General features: G+C 63.0%; 1 protein-coding gene across 1 annotated transcript; it reads left to right on the top strand.

The window, feature by feature from the left end:
* Positions 1-4,202: 4,202 nt before the first annotated feature.
* NHLH1 (nescient helix-loop-helix 1) lies at positions 4,203-7,833 on the top strand. The gene has a single exon (XM_026073873.1). It carries the CDS (start codon positions 4,589-4,591, stop codon positions 4,997-4,999), a length of 411 nt encoding a protein of 136 aa, XP_025929658.1. The 5' UTR covers positions 4,203-4,588; the 3' UTR covers positions 5,000-7,833.
* The last annotated feature ends 6,159 nt before the right edge of the window (positions 7,834-13,992 follow it).

The following is a 13,992-nucleotide window of genomic DNA, read 5'->3' as shown; positions in this document are numbered from 1 at the left end:
ATGGAGAACAGATGTCGCCTTCTCCCAGAGCACCCCCACCCTCCTCCCTCCCTCCCTCCCAGCCCACCACCTCCATCCACCCTCCAGGACCACATCCAACCTCCACCTCCCTCCTCTCCCGGGGGCTCCAACCTCCCGCGCAGCCAATGGCATCCCCTCTCTTGACTTTAATATTTATGAGGGGGGGAGCACCGGAGCGGCCAATGAGGCGGCCGGGGTCGGACCCGGCGTGCGAGGCTGGGGTGTATATATAGCGTATGGGGCACATGCCTCCTTGGGGTGTCCATCTCAAGGCGCAGTGGCCCGCTCGCACTCCTGCCCAAAGAGTAGCATGCCTGGGCCCCAAGGCCGCTGGGGTTCCCCCTGACCCCCCAGGCCCGTCCCACCGAGCAGGACGCCACGCGCTCAAGGGGAAACTTCCTTCCTCATCAATGGACGGATGAGCCAAGCAGTTCCTCGTGCCCTGGATTACTTGAGCTTCATCCTGCTGGAAGAGAAAAGCCGGAGCTCGGGAATGGTCATCGGCTTAGGGGTAAGGTGACTCCTCGGGATGGGTTAGAGATACACCTGGATGTTGCTGTGAGGTTTGTGGCTGCTGAAATGCTAGTGTGACAGGTAGGGAGATGGACGCGAGATTAGCAGGATTATCCGTGCTAAAAGTCAGCCCTTTGCATAACTTCCAAGCTCTCCCAGGAAGAGATGCTTGACCCTTCCACTCGCACTTGTTGTAACATTTAATGCACACACATGTGCGCATCCTTCACTTTGGACTTGTCAGTGACACRGAGGATTTCTGATTGGAAAAAAAGAAAGGGAACCTCCATTTAAATGGCCTGAAAGTGGGTCCTGGACATAGCCTGAGTCCTGCTTTGCATGGCCAGGGAGTCTTCACAAATTGTCACACCGCTGATCCAGAGTGCAAGGAAAAGGGCAAGGAGGGGGAAGCATTACTTTCTTTTGGGAGTGTAAATGTTACTGGGGCTTTGCTGGGCTCTGAAGGAAGGACTGGAACAAGTGTAGTTCAGATGAGATTCTTGCAATAGATAAATTTAGGAAGATGGCAGTTTGCAGTTCATCCAAAGGAAAGAGCAGAAGAACCCCTCAGAGCAGAAGTCACCTGCGTGAAGGAAGAGTTCTTGCGGACTGGACTAACACAGCAAAGGATTGGGTTAAGGAGTTCGTTTGGGTCCGATACTGAAACTGGTCCCCACGCAAATGACCCGGTGCGTCCTGCCGACATCCTCATGCGACTGAGGACAAGAGAGAAGCCCCCACGCAGGACTCCTGCCTCTCCTTCTTTGATACACCTTGAATTCACTTGCAAGGAAGCTGAGACGGGGTCTCTGGCAGCGATGGTAAAACAGGTCCCACAGCCTGTGCCCTCGACGGACCGCGGTGGACTGGTGAGTGGTTCCTGGGCTGTTCCCGTGCCGTGTTGCCATCCCTGTGTTCCCAAGGAGAGAGTTTCTGCCGCCTCCCCTCCCCCAGGATATGACTGACATCCTCGCTTCTCCGTGCTGGTGTCCCAGGAGGCCGGGAGGGAGGCTGGGGCAGGAGGCGATCGTTTGTCTCCTTCCCTGCCCTGCGCCGGAGCGACGAGGCCAGGGCGCAGCAGAGTCGCTCTGGATTTCCTGCCGGGGTGGCTCGGAGGCTCACCTGCTGCACGTGGGCTGCACCTCCAGCCCGTTCCCAGCCGGATTCGGCAGCGCCCGAGTTCGCAGAGCAAAAGAAGGTCAGGCCTGCTCTTTTCGGAGCAGCGTGCTAGGATAACAGGGAGGCAGAAGAGCAGCGAAGCTAGCGCAAGAAATCAAGTGCATCCCCCAGTCCCTAGGAGCAGAGGGGAGAGTGTTTGAAAAGAGCCAGAAGTTGCACGCACGGGTGCAGAGCTGCACGCATGGACGTGATCGTGGGTGTCCGCGCACTAACTCATCGCCAGCCCGGGGGCTGAACGTGCCGCGCTGCAGAGCGTTAGAGGTGCCGATCCGGGCTGGTCCGCGGCACGCRCCCGGCCCCAGAGCCGAAGTTCCCTCCTCCTCCTCCTCCTCCCAGCCTGGCTGCAGCCTCGTTCGTCGGAGCTCGTGGTGGCGGCCGGAGCGGCCGCCCTGTCCCGCTGTCAGGAGCCGCGGCGGCTCGGAGCAATGCTCCGGGGACGGCTGTTGTGAACAGCAGCGGTGCGGCCGCGCAYGCTGCCCGGCACACGGCGGGCACCGCCAGCGTGCAAAGAAACACGGCTGCGGCGAGCTGCCTCCGGCTGGCCCTGCCGGGCTGCGGCAGAGGGGCTGCGCCGGCTCTCGGGCCGGGCACAGGCTTCCTTTAAGTGCTGTTTGCAGACGGACGTGCTGCTCCCGAGAGCGGAGCACCTGGAGGGGAGGAACCGCTCTGCCCTCCGCGGAGCGCGAGAAAGGAGATCCCGGGTCTGCGGGAACGTGACAAAAGCAGAGGGGAGRACAAGGATCAAGGGAAATGAAAGCGAGAGGGGAGAAGAGAAAGTTAAGTAGGATGCAGGAAGCACGGTTGTAGTAAACAGCTATAGCAGATGTGGCTAATTTGGGAACTGAAGATACGTGCTTCTGCGCTGGTCATGTTTCTTGGTACCTGACTTGTTGCCTCTGAACCTGACACAGAGAGAGCAAGTTAAACACAAAGCCAGACTCAGTCTTGCTCTAAGGACGGTTTGTTTTATTGCAAGTTCAAAGCCTTGAGGGGACATCGCGGTGGATCCAACTAGAAGCCACATTTCTGTTAGCCCTTACTTGATGCAGTTCCTTCCGTCATCTCAGTCCAAGGACTTTGCAAGAATAACTTTTAGCTTAGGGTTTGGAGGGTTTGCTTACGTTATCACTCATAGCTGAAAGGATTTGTGTTCTAGAAAAAGACCTAGAAAGTCCAGATAATTTTTTTAGTGAAATCCGAATATTGCCGTGCAAGGGTGAGTTTGTGGGAGTGCGTGTGTGTGCGTGTGCATGCGAATGTTGCTGTTGTGCAAATTATTGCGTGAAAACACTCGAGAGCAAATTGTGCATGTGCAAATGCCTGGTTTGGGGTAAGTGTATGAGCGTGGATGTAAATTATGGTGTATARATGGATGTGGGATTCTCACAGAGGAGTTTTTGGCTGAGAATAGTTGCACATGTGTACTGGGAAACGTGTGCATGCGTGTGCRTGCGTGTGAGCACACAGACGAACGGCCACGGATGCTCGTGGGGGGGACAGAGGGGTTGGGGAGGCATTTCCGTGTCTGCTTGCCGGGTTCCTTGTGTTTCTTGGGCAGCGTTTCTGCAAACGCACATCAAGGGCTCTGTCCATCGCAAGTCTTTTAAAACGGGATGTAGGTTATTTCTTTCCAGTCACTGCCTGTCCGTATCCGCTCCGTTTCCATTTCTTAGTCGTATGGCTCATTACAGGCTCATCAGGCCTGAGAGATGTAATATGTTGAACATCTCTGCCTGGCTGTCTTCCCAGGCAGGCTGCAATCTCTTCGAGCAGCAGCGTTTCTCCTGCCGAAGTTTGTTCCCCTTCCCCTGCTCGGGGRACGAGGTGCCTCTGGCAAGGCCCTGCCTTTCCCAGACCTGCTCCCGGGGCGCTGGAGGCATCTGTCCAGGCCTGGCCCCCCGCATGTCGGAGCCGAGCAGCGGAGGCAGCAGGAGGGGGAGGGAAGGGAGCCGGAGAGGCAGCTTTCCCGGCCGGCAGCACTGCGTCCCGCAGGGAGCAGGGAGCCAGCTTCTATTTGGATACATCAAGCAAAGCAGCTGTGTTGGGTTCCATATGTCYGGGGTGCCAGAATCCATGACATACGGGCTCATTTAATATACAACCAGCCCCCCCCTTTCTCTCACCCCCACAGTCTGTCTTTCCCCTTCACTCATCCACCACCTGTCATCCCTCCGGAGAGCCCGGAGAAACGGCTTCCACCGACTCCCAGCGCCGCCCCGCGGGCTCCCTCCCCGGCCGTCCCGCGCAGCCGCCGGCGCCGGGGCGGACGAGGACGCGCTGCGCCTGTCCCGGCCCAGGCTGCCCGGCCGGCTCGCACCGACGCTGCAGGGACAGGGCAAGCAAACAGATGTGCTTTCTAGCCGCGTCCTCGTGCAGCCTTTCCGTGCTTGTCTTGCGTCGGGAGGCGGACGGTGCTGAGCGCCCCTGTGCTTCTGTTTTCTAGAGCACGTTGGAAGAGTTCACCTCTGACGTCTGAAGACTTCAAAACCGGGTCCTGCAACGACTGCACGGAAGAGCCTGTGATCTCTGTGCACACGCACAACATACCCCTGCACACACGCGCACGCACGGAGGATATTTATTTATTTAATTTATATGCATCCTGCCATTTTATTTACATTATTTATTTTGAAAGCTGTCACTCACCTGACAAGTTCTCTGGGGGAAAGGGAAAATTGTGAAATTCCCTCGCAGACACTGTGTGTGATGAGGAGGAGGAGGAGGAGAATAACCAGTGGTTTACTGTGAGCCAGAGACTTTCTCCTTAAATTAGAGCAGTTTTGCTTCAACAACGTGCCCCGGTCAGTCTGTCCTCCTGAAGTACCATTTCTCTGTAGTGTCCATCCATCTGTCTGTCCACTCATCTTCTCCGAAAATGATGCTGAATTCGGACCAGACGGAGATTGACCTGCCGCCAACGCACTCGGAGTCTGAGTCCGTCTTCAGTGACTGCGGTGGTGGAGGTGGCCATGCAGGCAGCGTGGAGGACGCCAGCAGCGTTGGCTTGTGTGGTCAGTCCCGAATAGCTGAGCCGGGCGAAGCAATGAAGAAAGACCTGCAACACCTGAGCCGGGAGGAACGTCGGCGCCGGCGGCGTGCCACAGCCAAATACCGGACAGCCCACGCCACGCGGGAACGCATCCGTGTCGAGGCCTTCAACATGGCCTTCGCGGAGCTGCGGAAGCTTCTGCCCACCCTGCCGCCAGACAAGAAACTCTCCAAGATTGAGATCCTCCGCTTGGCCATCTGCTACATCTCCTACCTGAACCACGTGCTGGACGTCTGAGTTGCCCAGCCTACATCCGTCTGTCTGTCTGCCACATCTCCTACCTGAACATGTGCTGGACATCTGAGCCATGAGCTCAAGTCCATCTGTCCATCTACTACCTGAACCACATGTTGGGCATCCAATATGCTGTGCCTGTATTCATCCATCTGTTCAAATGGACGAAGTCCCCAGCTGTCTGCTACACCCCCTATCTGAACTACGTTCTGTATTTCCACACCACCAAGCCCATGTCCGTCTGCCTTTCCATCCTGCCTCGGTAAGGGGCTGGGTGTTTGGTCCATCAGCCCCACATCTCTCTCTCTTCTGCTGGATGAAGCCTGTGTTGGTCATGTATGCTACCCGCTTCTTTCCTTCCTTCTGCTGCAAGTCCTACTGATACTGCCTGCAGGATCTGAGCCCACATCCATCAGTCTGTCTGCCGTGTCTGCTGCCTGACCCACAGTGTGAGCCACTGAGCCCAAATTTGTCTGTGTTACCTTTTATCTGAGCCACAAACTGGATCTGTGAAACGCTGCAGCACCGAGCAGCACCACTGCAGCACCTGGGATCTCATCCATCCGCCTGTCTGCACCTTCTGCCACCAGCCGCTCTACCAGCGTGGCCGGTCTTGGCATTTTGTCTGCTTCTGTTCTGCCCCGGCATCGTGTGTTGGGCACTTGAACGCCCACATTGGGACCATCCAGCCACACTAGACCTCTCTCCACAGGGGGAGCAAAGCCCAGGAGCATCCTTGAGCACAGACCAGATTATCTGGSGTTTCCCTGGCTTTTCTTGCACCAAAAGGAAGCACAAAGTGTGATGCAGAAAAGGCAGAGTTGCAGACTCAAGGCAGGACCYGGCCACGCTTTCCATGGATGACAAAGCAGCAGGACAGCAGACAGAAGGGCACCTGCTTGCTTTCCCATCCGGAAGGTGCCAGCTGCGTCCTCCCTGGAGCAGTGCTGGCCCCGCTGCCGCGCAAGGGAGACATCGGTGTGGCTGGAGCTGCAGTGCACCCTGGGGTCTGGCCAAACCCCACCGTTGCACGTCCGTCTCCCAAAATCTCCTGTTTCAGGAATGTCAGTGGGAGTCTGCTGCCGCAGAGCCGTGTTCAAGGCTTCGCTGCCTGCCTCTCCTTTGCACTAGTGCAAAATGGGTGTGCAACTCCGCCGGCCTGACCCTCTACATGCTCCCTTTGCACCAAGAGACGTGACCACTCCAGGGCGCTACGACTGACRGATGCTGCTCTTCATCCCTTCCTGCTCTTCCTCTGTCCCCCCAGTTTGGTGCTCCTAGTTAGAAAAGTCAGACTGGGATCGCAAGCGCTGCTCCCACCCCAGCACGGGGGGCATCGATGACCAGCTCTCCCAGCACCCTGGCCGTGTCCCTCTGCAGCACAGCTGGGGCTGCTGGGGCTCACGTGCAAAGAGGCTTCGCCCCGGGACGCCGGGGTGCTGCAGGCGCCTCCGTTTGCGCCGGTAGAGCAGCGGTGCAGCGCGACCTTCCCCACTGCGCGTTCTGCTGGGGTAAACTGCACTTTAGCTGCTGCTCGCGGACGTCGTGGCAGCGGGGTCGAAAAGGGAAGGAACCGGGCGAGTGCCCCAGGCAGCTCCTTGCCCGGGTCCTGGCACTGGCGGTTCTCCCCACCGGTCTGTGACACAAACCAGCACTTTGGGAGAAGGAGGGAAGTGAGAAGGAAAGGCAGATCCAAGCAGCCTCTTCTCCAGGAAGGGTGCGCTGAGACTGGTGGAAGCTTGTTGCAAGAGTGAATGTTTTGCCTTGTGGTTTTTGTTTTTTTTTTTTTTTTAAGAGTTAATTTTGCACTGGCAGTGGCAAGAGCACTGAGCCCAGGGTGGGGAACCAGGACTGCGCAGAAGCCGCTCGTGGTGCTACATGCCGATGCTCTGGGCCGGGAGCGGAGCCATGGCCTGGTCTGTCGGGAACCGAGTTGGGGCTGCTCCTCTTTGAACCTAGCAGCAAGACAGGCAGTGTTGGGCCCAGGCCCTGGGGCAGATGGGCTTCAGCGGGCCGGAGGCGAAATGCCTGGGATAAGAGGGCCGGTGCCACGTCCTGGGAACACCAGCAAACCCCTGGGGCTGGACGGCCGAGCGGGGACTCTTTCTTTGCTCTTCCCTTCCCTCTCCCTTTTGCTGGCCGGGCTGTCGGCCTGTTCCCAGCAGCACCTACCCTTCTCCTGCCGCCCGCTTGGCCCTCGCAGGGTCCCGCGCTCTGCGTTTTGCTCTCCCGAGGCATCCGATGCCGCCCTCGCCGTGTGTCGGAGTCCTGCCAGAGCCAGCCGGGGTTCCCGGGACCTGCCAGACCTCCCGGCTCCATCCCTCTCCCGTCTCTGCCGCCAGCTCACATGGTTTCCTCGCGCCGTACCTCACTTTCCCCTTCTCCGTAAAAGCAGGGAGAACGATCGCTACCTCTGTCTTGCAAAGACTTTGCCAGGGAAGGTGGGATCCCCGAGGGCCAGAGCAGCGGACGGGAGGGCAGCCGGCTTCTCCATCCCCGGCCGCTCAGCCGGGCAGGAGCAGCGGCAGCGGCAGGGGCAGAGCAGGACAGAGCAGGGCAACCCACCCTTCCCCTCTCACTCACAAGCCACGTCTCTGTGCCACGAGGATATTTATTGAATTAATTTATTGATAAATGTTATTATTTATTTGCTGTGTTGTGCACTTTTTGAGAAGGAAAATTAGAAAACAAAAATGACCATGGCGGAAAACAAACCGTTCCACCCCTGTACGCGATGTGCCCCAGCGCGTGTTTGTCTTGGCTGTTCAGACTGTGCAAGGATTTATTATTTATGAGTCCATAAGGAAGCTGGGGAGGGGGAAATGAATTAAACTGCCAGCAAAAGAGAGATCTTGAACCTGGAATGCCCTGCTTCCCTTTTTCTTTCTTTTTAAGCTTCTTTTCAGCCCTCTCTTCCTCGTGCTGCTTGGCAGCGGTGGCAGCTGCAGTAATTGATGGCTGCGGCCGTGCCTGCGAAGGCGGAGGGTGGGAGGGAAGCCCTCGGCTTCCCCGCTCCGCAGCATGGAAACCGAGGGACGGAGAGCCGCRCTCGCGGCCCGCAGCACGCCGGTCCGGCCGGGGAAGGGTCCCACTGCCGCCGCTGACCGCGCTTGGGCTCGCGCCGAGCCCAGGCGCGCGCCCGGCCGCCGAGCRTCTTCGGCTTCGCCCCGGCTCCGAGGTGTCCCCGAGCTGGCGGGGGAGCACCCAGGTCACCCAGGGCCCCATCACGCGCCCACCTCTGCTTGGAGGTGGCTTCTGCTGTCCCCACGCGCGTGCCCCGGCCCCCTCGTCCCTTGGCCTCCAGAGGCGCGTGAGCATCGCCGCGAGGCAGGAGCAGAGCCCGGCCCTGGGCGGTCGCGGGGGACAGCAGCGCTGAGGCTGAACATCCTGCTCTGGACTGTTGCTTTTCAGCCAGGCCTGGAGGTTTCCTTTCAGCTCAGCACCTCCAGTATTCCCGGACCCTGTCTGCGCGCAGCAGCYGCTGTCCGAGCCCAGCTTGAAGCATTGGGATACGCAGGCCCCGAACCGTCCGAGTCTATCTGGTGACAGCAAATCCGCCTTTTCTTTCCCACGTAGCCTTGGGAAATCAGCGCACCTCAGCTCCGGAGTCACCCGTGCCTCGACCGCGCGGCTCTCYGCTGCGCCTGGCAGAGCCCCCCGGCCCCCACGTGCCCCGCGCGCCCGGCTCCTCTCCCCGTGCCGCTCAGCCCCGCGAGCTGCCGGCGCGCTCCCGCCTCCCCGTCCCACCCCGCGCCGCGCGGGGAAGYGAGTTTGCGGCTCGTCTCCTTTGTCTGCGCCGGCCTCGCGCGTCCCTGGGGGCAGGTTGCAGCTGTTCGCYGACTTGCTCCAAATTTCTTCATATAATCGATTGGCCTCGGCTGCAGCTCGGCTCAGCGGAGATGCGTCAAAGGGGAAATAATAAACCTGGGGGAGGGAGCGGGGGAAGGCAGCCGGGCCGTCGGCTCCTTTCTGCAAAGTCCCCGCGCGGGGCCGGAGCAAAGGCAGCGCGAAAGGCCAGGCGAGGCAGGGCCCTCTCTGCTAGCGGAGCAAGAAGCAACGAGACCCCGTGGGAGCCGGACGGTCCCCGAGCCCCCGTTTGCCCCGGGGAACGGCCGCCCGTCTGCAGAGGAGAGCCTGCGCTGCCCGGCGCGCCGAGGGGCCGGGGCGGTGCGAAGGAGCCCTGGGCTGGGCGCCGGGGGCCCGTGAGGAAGACGAAGGGCGAGCGAGGGCCCCGGCTCTGCTCCCTGCTCCGGGGCAGCCAGGAGGCCCAGGGGGGATGCATCTCCCCGGGATGCATCGCGGCTCCCCCCGCCCGCATCCGAGCCCCGATGCTGCTGCCAGCCCCTCCGGTGCCTTCGGCGGGCACCAAGCCTGCAGCCGGGGCCCGTCGGCTTCGGCAGCGCCGAGGTGCGTGCGGGCGGACGCCTCCACGCCGCCGCCGGGCCGCACGCGCTCCGGGAGGCAGCACGGGCGCGTTAATCGGGTTGGGGGCGTGCGAGCTCCRCCGCGGCTCCCAAACCTCCGCGGGGCCCGGCGCTGCCGCCTGCCAGCCCCGGCCCTGCCATATGGTCCGTATTGTGCCTCGCACAATGGAAACACTTCACGCTAATTTAGACGCTGGTTCTGGCCTTGCTGTCGTCTCCGACAGCTTGGGTCCCTCGCCTGCTCTTTGTGCTCGCGCGCGGGCAGGGTGGCAGGCAGCTCCGCTTCCCCGCCGCATCCCCGAGCGTTTGCCTAGACGCCTTCTCTCTTCCCGCGGCTCCCTCCCTCCTCTCTCCCCTGCCCTGTGCACATCTCCGTCCGTCCACGCGTCCCCCAGCTCCTGGATGACCCTGGTCCCGGGGCACAGGTACGCGTGTGCACGAGGAACGTTTCACGCAATTGCTTTTCATTTCAAAAGCAACCCGTCTTGAATGCGTAGATACGTCGATACGTTTCACGTCAGCGTGGAACTGCTCGGCTGCTTCTGCCCGGCGGCACCGCTCTGTCCGCACGCCGGGGAAGGCGACGTGGCGACGGCTGCTGGCCCCTTCCCGCGCTCTTCCTCCCGCAGAAGGAGTAGCCGGGGCGGGATGCGACTCCTCGGCCCCGCTTCCTCCCCGCGCGCTGCCCCAAGGCCCGGCCCCGCTGCGGCGGCCGGAGGGGCCAGGCCGCCCGTGTCCCCGCACCCGGAGGCAGCCTGCGTCCCTGGGGATGTCCCCGTGGGCAGCAGCTGTGTCCCCGGCTCGTGTGCGGCGCGACGGCAGTGCCATCTGCTGGGTCCCCGGGACAGGGTCCCGCACGCCTCCGCCTCCCGCCRCCTCCGTCTGCTCAGCCCGGGCACCGGGGCATCGCCGTATCCCTGCGAAGGACCCGGCGTCAATCCCGCCGCCGCTCCGGGGCCGGGCTGGGCACAGCCCCGTCCCCCCGCCGCGCTGTTTAGGGACATGGATTCAGAGACGGAGCCGCGGGCTCCGGTGGCCCTGTGCGCAGAGCCGTGCAAAGCCGCAGCAAGGAGGAGCAAAAGGAAGCAGCGGCCTGTGCACCCGCGTGGGACCTGCCCAAAAGCATCCTCGGTGACCCGTCCTTTAAATGCTGGTCGCTGAGGGCACAGGGGTCCCCTGAGGCCGCGATACAGATCGGAGACAGGCCAGTGCGAGAGACAGGCCGGGTCCCAAAAGAGCCCACGGCCTCACTGGATAAAGAGCCTATCTGATGCCTTGTCTAGAGACGAGGAGCAGACGGCAATGGGCGGACAGAGTCCGGAGCCGGCGGCGAGGCGAGAGCTGGGCGCGAGGGCACGAGGGTGCACAGCCGGGGAGCCGGCATTGCTGGGGACCCGCGGCACCGGCCCGCGCAGGGTCCACGGCACGCGGCGCTCGGGACGGGCCCCTGCCAACGGGACGAGGAAGGGCCGGCGCCGATGCCCTGGGGGCTGTCGCCGGAGGGCTTGCAGACAGGTCAGACAAACATCTGCGGGGACGGTTGAAACACCGCTGATCCCGCCTGGGGCAGGGACAGACGAGCCGCCTTCTCAGCTGCTTTCTAGGACTGCTGATCTGCGGAGTTATCTGCCTCGGTGCCGTCGCCCCGCCGTGAMGCCCTGGGCCCGTCTCTGAGCTGGACCTGCCTGGAGCAGCCTGGCCCCGGCACAGCATCCCCCAGCGATTCCCCGCTCGCTCCCAGCTCCTCCAAAGCCCACCGGGAGCGTGGGAACGGAGGCCRCTTTCCCCCAGGAATCCCCCGGCCCCCTCGCTCCTCGGGCTGCCCCCTTGTCCCCGTTGCTCTGGGTGGCCGTRGGGGGACAGGGTTTGCGAGCCAGGACGCCTGGGCTCTGCTCATAGCTCTGGGCAGCTGAGAACAGACGGAGGGGGCGGAACTGGCTCCCCTCCGGGCTAGGAGGGGGGCAAGGACTTTGCAAGGAGCCGGGGTCTTCCCCTGTGCACGGCTGATCCCGGACGCCGCGGGTGGGACTGGGTCAGGCACCTCGCGGACCCGGCTGTACCCTTCCCATGCCGCCCTGGGAGCGGCGAGGAGGGAGGGAAGGTGCCTGTAAATCACCAGGTGGAACAATGCTGCCCTTCCCGGCTGGCAGGAGGCTCCGGCAGCCCCAGCTGGCCAGGAATGAGCTCCAAGGGCCCATTAATCACTGCTGGAGCGAGAGGACAGCCCGGGGCAGCTGGCTGCGGGGGGARGGGAGAGCGGAGGGGGCCCGCACCCAGCTGCCCAAATGCTCCCCGAGCCCCGCGGGGCAGCAAGGGCCCAGCCTGGCCGCAGCGCTGGCAAACACCAGCACCCGGCACTGCCCAGCGTCACACCTCAAGGGCAGCTCCGGGGACCTGCGCGGCCCGCTGAGCTGGGCGAAAAGCAGGGTAATGACCCCTCCTGCTCCGCGACGGGCCAGGATCTGCCTCCGGCACATCTCCAGGGCCGGCGCGGGATGCGGCATTGCGGCTCCTCACCATTTTGGCTCCTCACCATTTTGTAGGTGGAAGCAGAGGGTGACCTAGAGCAGCCTCCARGCTGCTCAAGCTGCCCCGGGCTGGCCAGGGAAACAGGCTGGAGCCGGGGTTCCCAGTGACAAGCGCAGCATCGGGCCCTGCTGAGAGGTAGGACGAAGTTGGGTGGAATAAATGTCGCTGGCTGAGCTGCGTGGGGCAGCTGGGGYAGGAGCCGCAGTGACCGCTCTAGGTCAGGCTCCTCCACGAGAGCCAAGATCCTCACGAAGAAAGGAGGGACGAGCGGGCCAGGGCCGGCGGGCCCCTCCTGAGGGTGCTCCAAGCTCTGTCCTCCAGCTTACAGCTGCCATTCCCCTCCCTGCTCCCCAAGCCCAGCCAAGATCCGAGCCCAGCAGCTCTTGCCGAGCTCAGCCGAGTCCAGGCTGGCTCCCGGGCCAGGGCGCACGGCAGGGGTGACCGAAGGCCATGCTTGGACCATGCATTTCGGGATGCTGCAGAGAGGGTGCTGCCGGACATCGCCCACCCGGCACCTCTGCCTGCGGGGGCACATGCTGGAGGGGAGCGGCGTGGGGGGCCAGGATGGAGCTGAAACTCACGGGCTGAGCTGTGCTGGGGCTCAGATGGGGCAGGACCCCTCCAGCCTTGCACTGCACCGCACTGCRCTCTCCCCATCACTCCCTTCCACCTCCAAAACCTCCTCCCCTTTAAGAGAAAACAATCCATTTAAATCCCACCAATGGCGAGCGCCCGGAGGAGAGCGCCGCACGCCATTGGCCAGCGCGGGGGGGGCGGGCCCCCGGCCCTTTCCCAGCCTGGCTCATTGATATAAAGCGCCCGGCGGCTAGGGCCGGCTGTTCCGGGCAGGCGCCGCGCCCCCGCCGCGCGTTGCATGGGTGCACGGTGCAGCCTCTGTCGTGCACCGCCGGGAGCGGGGGGTGCTGGAGCCGTGATGGGGACCCCTCTGCCTCCCTCTTCCTCCTCCAGGGGAACCGGAGAGGCTGAGCCATCCCTTAGGGACCAGGGCTTGCAGGGCCCCTCTGCATGGGCACCCCCAGCACTCCTCCCATGGGAGCAGGTGGGGGTGCTGGGCCCCCCCCTCGGTGAGCAGCAGGACCCCCCTGCTGCCACGGGGTGCACATGAGCAAGAGCTCGGGCACGGGAAGGCCCTGCTGGGCAAGGGGATGGAGCAGCTCTGCAGCTGCTGGGCCCGGGGCCCTCCATAACTGGCTCCCACCATGGGTAGAGGGACCAACCCCATCCCTGCTGGCCCCTGGGCCTCCTCTTCCCCTCGCTCCCTTGCCACACAGAGGAGCTTCTAGTCTTTTTCCGGGGTGCATCCTCAGCCCTGGGCAGGCAGCGAGCATGGGGGCCRCAGCCCTTGCCTGTCCCTCCTCTTCCCCTGAGGGCTGAGCGCGCCCATCCCTCAGCCCTGGGGCGCTTGGTCTAGCTAGAAACCGGCTGGGGTCTTCCAGGTGTTCCCACGGTGCATCCTGCCCGGTGAGGTGGGAGCGTGATCCGAGCTGGCCCCTTGCTCAGGGGTGACGTGGCTCTACCCAAAAGCCYGGGCCCTGGGGCAGAGCTGCAGGGCAGAGAGCGCTCCCGGGCACTGCATCCCGCACTGCACCAGACACGACCGCTCGCAGGGCCGGGTCGGGCCGGGTTGGACCCTCTGCCCCCCAATGGGCGCAGAGGAATTGGGCTGTGCTGGTGGGCGGCCACGGTCTGGGCCATGCCGGGCTGGACCCGCAGCGATGGACCGTGCTCTCGCCCATCCTTCCGCTGCCCCAAAATGCTCAGGCCTGGCACAAAGGGCTCCCGGTGGAGCCGGAGCAGAGGGTCCCGGGGGCTGGATGGGCCTTATCGCCTCCGTAGTGCCGCTTTCAGGATCCGGCCCGGTGGGGCCCAGCCTTGCCGTGCGCCCCCAGAGCGGCGGGGCGTCCCCGCGGGGCCAGGCCTGCCCGCGAACCACCGCCGCCGCGTCCCCCGGCAGCGGGGCCTGGAGCAGCGGGCGAGGAGCTGGGAGAAGCCCCGCCACCTGCGCGGGTACCGGGCGGCGGC

This window comes from Apteryx rowi, unplaced genomic scaffold (assembly GCF_003343035.1).
Source record: "Apteryx rowi isolate R43461 unplaced genomic scaffold, aptRow1 scaffold_379, whole genome shotgun sequence".
NCBI classification, from domain to species: Eukaryota; Metazoa; Chordata; class Aves; order Apterygiformes; family Apterygidae; genus Apteryx; species Apteryx rowi.
The sequence above is the reverse complement of the archived record's forward strand: the minus strand, read 5'-3'. Positions and strand labels throughout refer to the sequence as shown.